Below are 13,196 nucleotides of genomic sequence, written 5' to 3'. Positions count from 1 at the left end.
ATCTACTACAATATTCTATATACTCTTCTTTTTTCGACGATTTCTTCCTATCAAGATGCTCCTTGATCAATGTAGAAAATATTGAATGATACGTAATCAAAATATAACGATGTAAAATTGAGGTAGATAGATATTTCGATGGATTTATTTGTCGTAAGACCATTTTACATTAATCGGCTGCAGTTTGAGCGAACTCTTGCAAAATTGGTATAATGTCGTCAATGTGGGTCAACTTCGTTTCAAGATAATATATCATTTCGTTCAGTGGCTTCCCTTTAGATGCAAATATAGCTATCATCTATAACAAAATATTATACCTGTTATATGCGTTCTGATCTCAATTTCGAATAATAACAACGAAAACAGAAGGAACAGAATTGAAATTAATAAGTGTCCGACCTTTTTCAGTTGTTCTCTCGTAGTAATTCTATATGAAATAGAATCAAGAATATCATCTATTCTATCCGTTCTGAAAAATAATAAAAAAAAATAGAAGTAATAAACCGTGTTAATTTATCTTTTGTAAACGAAACTCTAAAGAACGTTTGCCATTACTTAGAAGATATTTCATTTGAATTCTTGCTAATGAAATCCACCAGTGTATCGAGGCTGATCTCCGATGTTACCATCATTTGGTGTAATACAACTTCGATATCATACTTAGAAATCGGAGAATCTTCAGAAAAGATCATAACTAAGTAGTTTTCTAGAATAGTCCGATTCTCCGAGCACGTGAGATATATTAACAATTGTGTTTTTCGATCTTTGACGTAATTATTTAAAACTCCATTCCATATAGACTCGTTCGCATTTCGTAATCCATAACAGAAGACCCAGTGTTGTGAATCTGGTGGTATACTACGAAATGTATGAAATTTTTCATCTTTCTAGTAGACTTTTATCGGATCACTGAAAATGAATTCTCACATTATCGATTTTGGCTTTTCAAGATATTCAACTAATTGAGCTGTGGCATTTCCGTAACATTCAGGAATGTCGACTTTACAAGCGATGTATTTAATAATCTGTTTCATTCTTTTCGTCCAAGAATCTTCTTCTGGATTATCATTGTAATCCATATCTTTTAATTTATCATTAAGAAGATGCTGTAAATACGGCTGTAATTAAAGAAACATTTCATTAGTTAAACATTTTCATTAGTTACATATTTTCGAACTTGCCTTGAGAATAGCAGCAGTCCTAGGAGTCTGAATGAAATAATCAATCTTTGAAAATAATCGAAACGCAACTCTCCATACTATTGGATCGGTTTCTTGCGACAGATAATTTATTATCATTCTAAAGATAGAGATAGGCATATCCTTTGCCATTACGCTGTTATATGCATCGTCGATTATTTGAATGCGATTTAAAACATGTATATTTTTGTAATCATCGGAATTTAAATAGCGTGCTATTCTCTTCCAGTTCTCTTGATCGTATTGCACGCGATAATAACCTATTGAAAATATAAATAGTAATATTACGAGGCACATTTTCTTTGAATTAATATTAGTTTCAAATTTACCAGTTTGTTGAATATTAACAATAATCCAACCATCCTTAGGCAAACTTTTGATCGTTTTCGTGTCCTCCGATGGATTCAACCAGTGTGTCGGCAAGGTGGATGAAAAATTAGGATTAGTTTGGGTCGCAAAATTCAAAGGGACCCACCATTTGTTATAACACTCTTCATTAGATACATTCCATGATTTACTACTAAATTGTCGCACTTGTACCGTACCGGTATCGTAATCTCGATCCACGACGATCGTAGGATATCCTTCCTGTTCTGTCCAAGTAGCCATCATCGTTTTTATTTCGAAATCCTCGTGTGGCACATTTGATTGGTCCAAAACAATTTGCAAGGATCGCCACAAATCGTCTGGTACGGTAGTCTTGTACATACTGACATGAAAATACAAGATAAACGATTTTGTTCCCGTTTCAATGACATTTTCACCATTGTGTTACGTACTTTTCATAAATATATTTGAGAAGACCGGCTCTGAAGATTTCATCAGAAATACAATGCGACAACATTCGTAAAACAATCGGTGCTGAAAGAAGAGGCCAAAATTTATGTTATTCTTAAAAATATTTGATCAATCAACAAAATGGACTTACCTTTACGATAAGTAATAATAGAATAGATGTAAGGAATATCAGAAGGGCTGCTAACATTGTTATTCATCGGAAATTGATTTGGACACTTATCTACCTGGAAGGCAATCTCTTGCATAGCTTCTAAGAGAAATTTATCCATCATTCGTGTGTCATTGAAGGCCTGTTCATAGAACAATATACTTTAATAATAAATTGTAAGAGAGAGAAAGAGAGAGAAATCAATAACATAATCGCAATATATTACATCACCTTATCCGTTATATAATATTGAAAATACGCAGCAAAACCCTCGCTCAGCCACATGTATTTCCACCAGCGTGGACCAACCAGATTACCAAACCACTGATGTGCCAATTCATGAGCAATTAACATCAGAATCTTATCCATCTGATCCATGGTAGTTTCGTTTTCTTTATACACGAGTAATTCTTCTCTATGAGAAACAAGACACCTCATTTAATTTTTTCGAACGTGTTCCTGTATGTTTAGATTTATTTTATATTAAAGATTTTTTAAATATTTCTTACCTATACGTGATAAGACCCCAATTTTCTGTGGCGTGACTGTTATAATCAGGAATAGCAACATGATCGATTTTGGGTACCGCTACAATGTTAGGCATGTATTTGTTCAGTTCATCATCTATTTTCTGAATAAGTTCGAGTAAAAAATGTATCGATGGAATGATCGATTTCCTCGCCCAGATCGTAATATTCCTCTCGGGTATAGAAATATGTTCGAAGTCGGAGATTACAAAGGCCAAGATATTGGTTGCCATGATCGGAGTTCTCTCGAAACGAGTCCATACTCTATCATTATTCTCGTCAGTAAACGATCGTTCGAATACTGGCATATTTGAAAGGGCCGTATAATTGGCATGATGTTTCAGGGAAATGTTAAAAGTTGTTTTAAATGCTGGCTCGTCCCAGCAGGGAAAAGCACGACGTGCACTGATAGGTTGAAAGTGAGTTACCGCTAGCCACCTAATCGACATTATACATCGTCAGTTCTTTCATTTATTTCGCGATAAATTAAACTTACGTTGTATCGCCGTTCTCGTTGATGTAAGAGGATCGGTAAAAGCCGTATAAGTCTGTCGAAAGGACGTCAGAGAATTCCAAATGTAAAGTGTACACCGCGGGATCGATGATTTTGTCAAAAACGAATGTTAACATTTCCCTATACGGTTCGTAACGATGCTCCCTCGGTGAAAGTAATTCGCCATTGTCCTTTTCCAAATGACTCTGCGTTTCGTTTATCATAAGATTTTTCCAATTTAGCACTATTAACTTCGTAGGCTCTCGAACCTCGATTTTAATGTCCGTCTCACCGGTAAAATTAAAATCACCCAGCATGATATCCGATTCCAATTTCAAATCGTAATGTATCGGTATAACGTGCGCTGGTAATCGATAAACGATCGTATCATTTTCAATCGCATCATTTTTATGGTTTGCTGATGGGAAAGAAAATGCTTCGATGGTAATAAGTACGAAGAGTAACTTTATTAACTTTCTTAACATTTTATTCGATCGTTTTCTTAATAAATTTGGGATAGAATTAATTACGGAATTAACGAAAGACTGTTCGATTATTTAGCCTTCTAACAAAACACTGTCTAATCAGTTGGAGAATAGTGCAGAACATGAAAGACGCTTATATGGTAAGTATCGGTATTACCATGAAATGCTATATAAGGGTAGGGATGCTCGTTTTTATGTCGAAGAAAGCATTTATAATTAAATGCATTATTTACGCATATGACCTATAGCCCGTATGACGTACGTGACCATTATACACGCATTGTGTAGACATGTAAATGCATCGTGAAAAGCGAAAAGGAATCGGTATGATATTCTTTAAAATTACACTAAAAGAAAACTGGAAATAATACATTTCAGAAATGTTCTAATTAAAAATTCTCCATTGCGATGATAATATTTAAATCTTATTTCAAAAATTAAGGATTGTGATAATTCGAAAAGATTTATGTATAAGATAATTCATTTTAAATAGAAATAATTTATAATAAAACTATCATTTAATTCTTTAATACTTAGGCAGAATTTATATTAATTTACAATTGAACTATGCATTCTTTTAATTTATATTTTCTTTACTCTTACGCCATGCACGAAACTCATTAAATATTCGCTCGTACCTCGTAAGAATTTTTTCTCTTTCCTTTATAGATTTCGTCATATCCTTTTCTTTATTTTCCAGAAACGATTTTATCTGAAATAGAATAAGTTAACATATCAATATAAACGTTGATCCTACATCTCGAGATTTACAGACCTCTTGTAACTTATTCTTGTTCGTAGCTGATAATATCATAAACTTAGACAGAGCAGTTTGTAAATTTGAACTGAAAATCATAACAGAGGTTTTTAAAAATAAAAAAGAAAATTGTTTCATCAAAACAAATTATTTCACAAACTTTACCGAGAATTAAATACGTTCCAATTTTTCATAACGAAATCAGTCATTAAATCTGTCGTATATGATCCTTTGTAAAATAATGATTCAAAAATATCGCAGTAATCTTCCGTGGTGAAGGACGAATTTTCCGCTATAATCGTATTCAAATAATTTTCAATGATAGACATATTTTTGATACAAGCTAAAGAACGTCCAATCAACATAGTGTCGCCCCTATGTATTTCTAAAAACTTATTCCATGTAGATTCGTTTGCATTATTCATTCCGTAACAATAAACCGATTGTTTCAGATCAAACGGATAACTGAAAAATGTTTTTTCGATAATATCATCGATATTCTTCAATCTTTTCAAAAACTTACTCGCTTTCCTCAGAAGACTCCAAAAGTGCTATTAATTCGGTATTGGCTTTCATCACACATCCGATATGATCAAAATGACAAGCCCACTTTCTAACGCTTGTTTTTGTCAATCGAGTTATATAATCATCATCATCATCAAAATCAAAACCCACACTTTCGATGATGTTATTCATTAAATTCAAAATATATGGCTGCAAAAATAACAATTGAAGGTAAGGAATGAAAACAAATGGAAAACGAATAATATTGAAATTATTAAAAATTTGTACCTTAATAAGTTTGCTACCCTCGGTGGTTTCTAATAAAAATTCTATAGATTCAATAAATATGTCGAATATTGGACACCATACAATATAATCCACTTCGCGTGATAAATAATTGGACAACTCTAAGAATGTCGTTAAATTCATCTTCTTCTCAATGAACATGTTATAAGAATCTTGAATGATCTGTGCTCGGTTAATAACGTGTATCTTTTCGTAGTCAGGTGAATTTAGATACTCAGCCAACTTTATCCAATTTGTGTCATCATAATTAACACGATAGTGTCCTAAAAATACATTTATATTAAAATACATATATACCATAGAAAATTATTTAATTCTTAATAGACTTTAATTTGGATACCGGTTTGTTGTACGTTTAATATTATCCAATCATCGGCATCGATACCGTTGATAGTAATGCTATCATTCTTTGGATCCAACCAGTAAACAGGTAGCGTAGACGAAAAGTTATTATTCGTCCTCGTTGCATAATTTATAGGTATCCACCATCTGTTGCGCTTACTTATATCACTTTCGTCAGTCGAAGTCACATTGTCGGTACTAACGTGATGTTTAACAATTTCTTGAGTGATCGTAACCTCGCCAGTGATATAATTTCTTTTTGCTGTTACGAGAGGATAACTGCTTTGATATATCCAAGTATCCATCATTTCTTTCACACGAAATTTACCGCGTGGTATTTCTGGTGTCTCATCTATACCATTTTGAATTTGATACCATAAGTCGTCGGGTTGAGCGTTGCTATATTGGCTGGAAATAGTTAAGAAAAATCTTATTGAAAAATCCGTTAAACGTAAACGATTAGCATATTTAGATTTTTATTTGTCATAATTTTTATATTGTCATAATTTTTCCACTTACTATTTTTGAAGATAATTAATGAGACTGGTATGAAAAACTTCGTCAGTGACAATGTGCAACAACATACGCAATAATGATGGTGCTATGAACGAAAAAATAAGCAATTTCTTTTGATCATTGGACAACAGACATCTCGTTATTTCGATTACTTACTCTTCGTGTATTGTACACTGGAGAAACGATTCTCGATATCCTCAGGTTTACTCACGTTCCGACCGATGGGGTCGTCGTAGGGATGCACGTCGATTCTAAAGCTATTTTGTTGCATACTTGACGCGAACGATTGCATCAATTTCCAACTTGGAAAGATCTGGAAAACAAGTACGTCATAATCACTATATCTTCTACGACTAATGAAATTTTCCCTGCGCACCTTGTCGGTGATATAATATTGAAAGAACGATGCGAAGCCCTCATTTAACCAAATGTGATCCCACCAAGTAGGACTGACAACATTACCGAACCACTGATGCGTCAATTCGTGACTAATGATCATTGCCGTCCAAGTTTTTTCTATCAGAGAATTTTCATTCGGATCATATAGGAACCTTTCCTCGCTGAAATGATCGTAAGAAAGAACATTTAATGAATCACAAAAGATATAGCTCTTATTAATACATATTGAGAGTGGTTACGAGTAAGTTATGAGGCCCCAGTTCTCCATGGCTCCATGAAGAAAATCAGGAATAAGGACATGATCCATTTTTGGTACGCGCACCGAACTGTTCGTATATTCTTCGAGAAGGACAACAGCTTTTTGAACGAATTCATAACCGAAGTTGATCAAAGAAATGACGTCTTTTCTTGACCAAACATTAATCGTACCATCAGCATTCGAAATTTTAACAAAATCTGATACGACAAAAGCTAGGATGTAAGTGGACATCACGGGAGTCCTTTGAAAATGTGTCCAGACCTTTCCATCGTTTTCGTCTATCATCGATCGCTCGTAAGCCGGCATATTCGAGAGGGCTGTGTAGTTCGCTTGATGTTTTATGGAAACGTTGAACGTCGCTTTCAAAGAGGGCTCGTCCCAACATGGAAAAGCTCGTCGAGCGGACGTCGCTTGAAATTGTGTTGTTGCTAGCCATCTATAAAAATATTACATAAAATAAGATTCGATAATAATTAATAAGAATTTCAGAAATCTTTTTAACTCACATTCTTTCGCCATTATCGTTCGTGTAAGAGCTTCTGTAAAATCCCGATAATTCATCGTTGAGAATACCCGTGAACTTGATATGGAACGTGTACAGGCCTTCTTGCATAACTTTCTCGAAACTCATCGTCATGATTTCCGTTGCGTTGACATACGTGAAATCGATCGGTTTGTATTTCTGACCATCTTCCCTTTCTACATACGTCTCAGTTTCATCGAACGTTAATTCTTTAGTGTGGAAATCCAAAGTCTGGGTCACTTTTCGTAGATTAAGATGGATGTTTGTCTCTCCATCAAAGGTGAAGTTATCCTCCTCCAAATACGGTATTAATTTGATATCATAATGTATGGGCACCACGTTGCTACTTAAACGATATGAAGCTTCGGGTAGTTCCTCTTCCATATTTTCATTCTCCTTCGAACTTTCATCTTCGAGAGGAAGAGTCCTTGAATTTCTGGCCAGTAGTAAAAGCAAAGCAAGTAATGCTTTAAGTTTTGTCATCTTTGTAATTAAAAGAATACAAAGTAAATAATAATTTTTATAATTGAATTGACAATTTTTGTCTACTACACGTATTGTACTAAAAATTTATTGAGAAACATTGATAACATTTCTAAAAGTAAATTGATTTAAAAATATTCCTGGAAATATCACCTTTCAATGCACTATCTGTGGTTCTTATCGAATAAATATTATCTTCTATGCAGTCGGAACTCAATAAGAAAACAAAGCTGTCGTTAGTGGTGGTCTCGTAGTAACTCGTGATAGCTATAGTTTCCTTATTTACAATTCTCGATGTAACCTTCAACGCGAAAAATAGGAAATAAATGATGTTGTTCCGCATACACTAACCGATTGAATAATTCACAAGTTTGAACCCTGCCCTTTTTTATATAATCTTGCCTGCGCTTATAGATAAGTAACTAAACACAATTGTCTATTAAAATCATATTCATACTTTCATGAATCTTAAACCTTGCTCTATAATGTGATCTATAACGTTTTTACGTATGGTTATAGAATAGTTACGGGATTGTTAATCATAAAATTTATTTATACCCATCATTTTCTTACGAAGCTCATATACACACATATATCAATCAACACATATTTATAAAAATATCTAAAGAATAAAGTTGAGAATTAATTAAATCTGAATAAAATTAATATATCCCTGTAAGTAAAATAATAGTCATTTATTAAGTTAAATAATATAAATATAAATGCTTAACAAGCAGTATTTACAATCATATTATGGAACTTCGTATACAACGTACACACATTTATATGTACATATATACACATACCTATATGTGTACATACATATATTATGTCAATGCTTTATATAATAGATATAATTTTATATACCATTTGTTATTAATTTAATTAACTAGATAACTTTGTGCAGGTCTCTTCAGTTTATCTTTTTCAAAATAACTTTCAACATTAATAACTAGTAACATTTTCTTTCTTTACGTATGTATATACAAAAAAGGAATTAAGAAATGAAAAGTAGCTAAAACGACAATACGTTTTGTATGTAGAATCGAACGGCGAGCACACGATGAAGTGGTGTTTTTATTATCTCTTATATTTCGCGGAAATAATGCAAAAATTAAAAAGATTGTTAACGAAGTCTTACGATTAATAAAGATACAGCTATTAGAGCAATGCTAAAGCTAAGAGAATTAGCACCATTTGGTTTTGAAGTTGGTTTTGAAGGATTTTTTTCTTCGAACAACGTCTGAAGGTTTTTATCATTGTATTTGTACCAAAAGTAGTTCCTATTTGCAATATCCAAAATTTCGTTTAATTCGGCCTCTGATGTTGCGTCCTTTAGTTGAGAGATAATATCTTTTAGCTGAAAAAGAGATATAGTATTAATAAATAAATAAATAAATGTTAAATACTCTAAAGACTTTAAAAAGAAGAAAAAATATAATTTTCTAACCATCTTGACATCTTCTTCAATAGCAATTTTCTTTGCAAGATCGGTAAGGTACTTCATTATATTCTCCTTATTGTCACTAGAAAATGAAACATTCGATTAATATATATTTACGTTAGTATCATTTTCTTCTATTTATCTTTTATATAATTCCCTATTGATCTTTTTGAACGACTTACTAGAGTTGCAACTTATTAAGATTCGTGTTAATGAAATTAAGAACAATTTTTGCGCCAATGGCACTGTTGGAGTATACTGTTCGGAAAACTTCCGAGAGGTGTCCCTTGAAATTAGAATCTTTCTGAACAGCTATATGGAGAAATTTCTTCAAAATCTCTGGTGATGAGGAACATCCCAAGGATGAAAGATATACTGCCTTCTCTTCAGAATCCGTAGATAGTATATATTTGTTCAATATAGATGACCAACTACTTACGTTGGCTTTCTTTAAGGCCCCACAGATAATTATTTTTTTCAAATCTCGAGAAATACTGAAAACAATTAGTAATTATGAATTAGATCGTTGAATATTCGGAATCTACAAATTTAATTTTACTGTAGGAAATAAAATATACATACGTATTAACATTTTTAGCTTCTTTTAACCACAGATTAAATTTTTCCGTAGCATATGTTTTGAAAGGTTCATATTCAGTGTCACAAGCCCATTTTACGGCATCCACCCTAAGAAGCTTTGTTAGATGTGTATCATTTTTATTTTCAAGAAACTTCACAGTGTCCAATAATTTCTTAGTAATAGGCTTAACAAATTTCTAGAATATTAAATGACACGGCGTTAAATTTTACTCCAATGAGTAGTACAAACCAAAATATTATGTAATATAAAAGTGTACCAAAAATTCGTTGTTTAATTTTGTTCCCCCCAATAGGTTGTTCAACTTCGACAACCCGTTGAATGCTGCCTTCCATACGATGTAATCAGTTTCTTGTTCTAAGTACTTGATTAAATTGAAAGTGATTTTGATATTCAAAAGATCAGCTTGTGCCAAATTAAAAGCGTCGTCGATCAATTGAGCACGGTTTAAGGGATGTATACGCGTGAAATTACGTTTCATGTAATCAATGATATCGTTCCATGTTTCCTCATCGTAATTGACGCGATAATATCCTTAATAAATATGAGGACATAAAAAAATAGACATAAAGCAAAATTATAATATCAAAAAGAAAAGAAATATTTACACAATTGCTTTTTGTATTATACTCACCGGTTTGTTGCACATTGAAGATAATCCAACTTTCTTTTTCGATATTATTTGTAATTTCTATCGACTTCTTGTCAGGTGTTAACCATAACATAACGGAAGTATCATCGAAATTTCCTTTTTCCTGTTGTACATAGTTCAGAGGAATATACCACTTCGTCTCTTTTTTTATAGGTTCTACCAAATAAAACTGTTTTTGTTCTATGGTGACCTTCTTTTCTTGTTTATCCTTAGTCACCGAAATTACTGGATATCCGGGTTGGGTGACCCAACTTTCAAGAATCTGCTGCAAGGTAACTTTATCTGGAAGAGTCTTCTTGTCTACGACAAGCTCGAGAGATTTGTAAAGGTTTTCCGAAGTCACAACACTGTTCTTTCTAAAGTAAAAAATAGAAATTTCTAAATCGCGAATTCTACATTTCTTTTTACGACAATGATAAACATTAATGACTAAATAGACTTAATATACTTACTTTAAATAGTTTTGTAAACCCTCCTGAAACTTTGTCTTTCCAAGAACATGAGAGAACATGCGGATGACAGCAGCGGCTGTAATAAGTCAGTTTCATGTAATAATTAATTGATATAAAATATATTTTTCGATAGATAAATAACTACCTTTGTCGTAAGCAATATTGTCAAATAAATTGTCAATTTCATTTTCGTTCTTTTCTTTGCTATTCATAGCTCGTGTCTTTTTTCCATTGGCATCATAAACAAATGCTCTACTTTGAAGAGATAGTACGTTAAATTGATCCATATAACGCCAGTCAGGATTGATCTGTAAAGCATCGTAATATATTATCTTCAACGTTTATCGATGTAATGAAAATTGTTTTTTTATCTTTTTAATCCTGTCAATTCTTTACTTGATCGACGATGAAGTATTGGAAATAAGTGGCAAAACCTTCGTTAAGCCAAATATCTTCCCACCATGCAGGAGTGACTAAATTTCCAAACCATTGATGTGCAAACTCATGAGCGATTATATCCGGTACTCGTTGCCTCTCGATAGTTGTATTTACATTCTTGTCATAGAGAATGGTGGTTTCTCTGTTAATAAAACTCATGAATTAATATTACAAAAAAGATCTTACAAAATATCGACAAAATTTTGTTTTTACTTGCCTGTACGTCACGAGACCCCAGTTTTCCATTGCACCCGCTGATAATAAAGGTAGAGCAATTTGGTCTATCTTTCCAATTGTAGATGGATAATCGATACCAGTATATTTTTCCAATTTTACCAACACTTCCTTACCAACTTCTACAGCGTATTTGGTCATATTTATTGCTTCAGGTCTTGAATAAACCATTACCTTATCTTTCGGAGTCGATTCAAAATCAGTTATTGCGTATGCTACGAGATAGGTAGACATTTTTGGAGTTCTTTCGAAACTTGTCATTTGTTGATCATCTTCCACTGGGACCGTTTCTCCATTCATATTCGAAATCGCTTTGTATCCCTTATTATATGTTATCGAAATATTGAAGGTTGCTTTTAAAGCTGGTTCATCGAAGCACGGGAATGCAGTTCGTGCACCGATTGGTTCAAAATGTGTTGCAACATACCATCTATATTGAATTGAAAAAATAATGGAATACAAAATAGAAGCAATTAAAAAACGGCAATATTGCAAACATGAATTTAATCAGTCTAATAATGTCTCTTTTTTTGTTTCTCACCTCATTTTGCCTTCAGAATTTAAGTAAGAGCCCTTATAAAATCCATGATTCTTATCGCTTACTCTTCCTTCATATACTAATTTTAAAACGTATTTTTGTGACTGTACGAGGTCCTCATCCGCTTTTAATGTCAAAATATTCGTATTATTTATTTCACTTATTTTAACATTTATTTTCTTTCCCTTTTCATTAAATATTACTGCCTCTTTATTGTCCAACTTGAGGAATGATTTATCAAAATGTAATTGGATCTCTCGCGTAGTGTCTTTTCCACTCATAGTTATATTAACCTCTCCCTGGTATCTGTAATTCTTTTCACTTAAATTCGTTAAGTTTATTTTTAATCGAATGTCATAATGATCTGGGTAAAACTTATTATTCAATCTGTAAATTTTGTTTTCTGCATAATTAGAATTTTCTATATCAATAAAAGGCTTGAAATCCTTAGATTTTTTGCTTTCTTCAGAACTTGATTTACTTTCCTCATACTGGATAACTTCGTTATCCAAGAATGTATTCGGTGATGGATATTCAGCCAAAGTTATTACCACGAATAATGCCAACGGGACTAACACTCTCAAGGAAGCCATTTTGGCAAAAAGTAACGGTTCTTTCTTCTATAATGATCCAGTCTTCTAATTTCTATGATTTAATTAATTAATAATTAATGATAAATAATGCGAAAAAAATAGCGGATTTACGAAAAACTTTTGAAAAATAAAATATAAAAGCTTAAGATAAATATATAATGCATATAAGTGATATAAGAAGGGACTCACCTTTAAGATAGACTGGAAATGAAGAGAGTTGTCGTTATGACCCTCGTATCGATGATTGCTTATTGAAAGCCTAATGGCAAAAATCTTCGTGCTTTATAAACCAGTATCGACGTCTCTGTCGTGTAAATTATGTCGATCCCTCTTCTAATCTTATCGCTCTGGTCCTTCGCAGTAAAAGATATTATATTCGTTGAGAGATGATCAGTAAGTGGTCTATTTTTTAGGAAACTCGCAAAAAAGTTCCCAAAAGGTTTCATCAGTGAGATAACGATTAAGCGATAATTCAGATACAAAAAAAATCCGACCAATGAAGAGCGGA

General features: G+C 32.7%; 2 protein-coding genes across 3 annotated transcripts; both read right to left on the bottom strand.

Moving 5' to 3' along the window:
* Nucleotides 1-117: 117 nt before the first annotated feature.
* Nucleotides 118-13,089, bottom strand: LOC127072329 (uncharacterized). The gene is made up of 34 exons (XM_051012668.1): nt 12,878-13,089; nt 12,099-12,740; nt 11,541-11,987; nt 11,282-11,465; nt 11,031-11,193; nt 10,886-10,961; nt 10,416-10,789; nt 10,041-10,315; nt 9,766-9,959; nt 9,366-9,677; nt 9,190-9,265; nt 8,869-9,099; nt 7,240-7,739; nt 6,714-7,169; nt 6,452-6,635; nt 6,232-6,388; nt 6,079-6,160; nt 5,558-5,967; nt 5,200-5,480; nt 4,931-5,121; nt 4,573-4,872; nt 4,426-4,495; nt 4,289-4,362; nt 3,169-3,720; nt 2,655-3,110; nt 2,377-2,560; nt 2,128-2,287; nt 1,979-2,060; nt 1,529-1,908; nt 1,182-1,459; nt 928-1,118; nt 556-858; nt 400-469; nt 118-298 (listed from the first exon to the last, which is right to left on the bottom strand). The coding sequence occupies exons 2-34, from the start codon at nt 12,686-12,688 to the stop codon at nt 170-172; spliced, it is 8,412 nt and encodes a 2,803-aa protein (XP_050868625.1). The 5' UTR covers nt 12,689-12,740; nt 12,878-13,089; the 3' UTR covers nt 118-169.
* LOC127062026 (aminopeptidase N-like) lies at nt 4,171-8,257 on the bottom strand. 2 transcript variants are annotated; one of them, XM_050989591.1, is made up of 12 exons: nt 7,893-8,256; nt 7,240-7,739; nt 6,714-7,169; nt 6,452-6,635; nt 6,232-6,388; nt 6,079-6,160; nt 5,558-5,967; nt 5,200-5,480; nt 4,931-5,121; nt 4,573-4,872; nt 4,426-4,495; nt 4,171-4,362 (listed from the first exon to the last, which is right to left on the bottom strand). In XM_050989591.1, exons 2-12 carry the CDS (start codon nt 7,737-7,739, stop codon nt 4,228-4,230), a joined length of 2,766 nt encoding a protein of 921 aa, XP_050845548.1. In that variant the 5' UTR covers nt 7,893-8,256; the 3' UTR covers nt 4,171-4,227. The 2 variants fall into 2 exon arrangements, with proteins under 2 accessions (XP_050845548.1, XP_050845547.1); XM_050989590.1 differs by having other exon boundaries at nt 7,240-8,257.
* Nucleotides 13,090-13,196: the final 107 nt, after the last annotated feature.

The sequence above is a fragment of the Vespula vulgaris genome, chromosome 2, assembly GCF_905475345.1.
Source record: "Vespula vulgaris chromosome 2, iyVesVulg1.1, whole genome shotgun sequence".
Lineage (NCBI taxonomy): Eukaryota > Metazoa > Arthropoda > Insecta > Hymenoptera > Vespidae > Vespula > Vespula vulgaris.
Note: the sequence above shows the minus strand (reverse complement) of the source record. Positions and strands in the feature narration are given on the sequence as shown.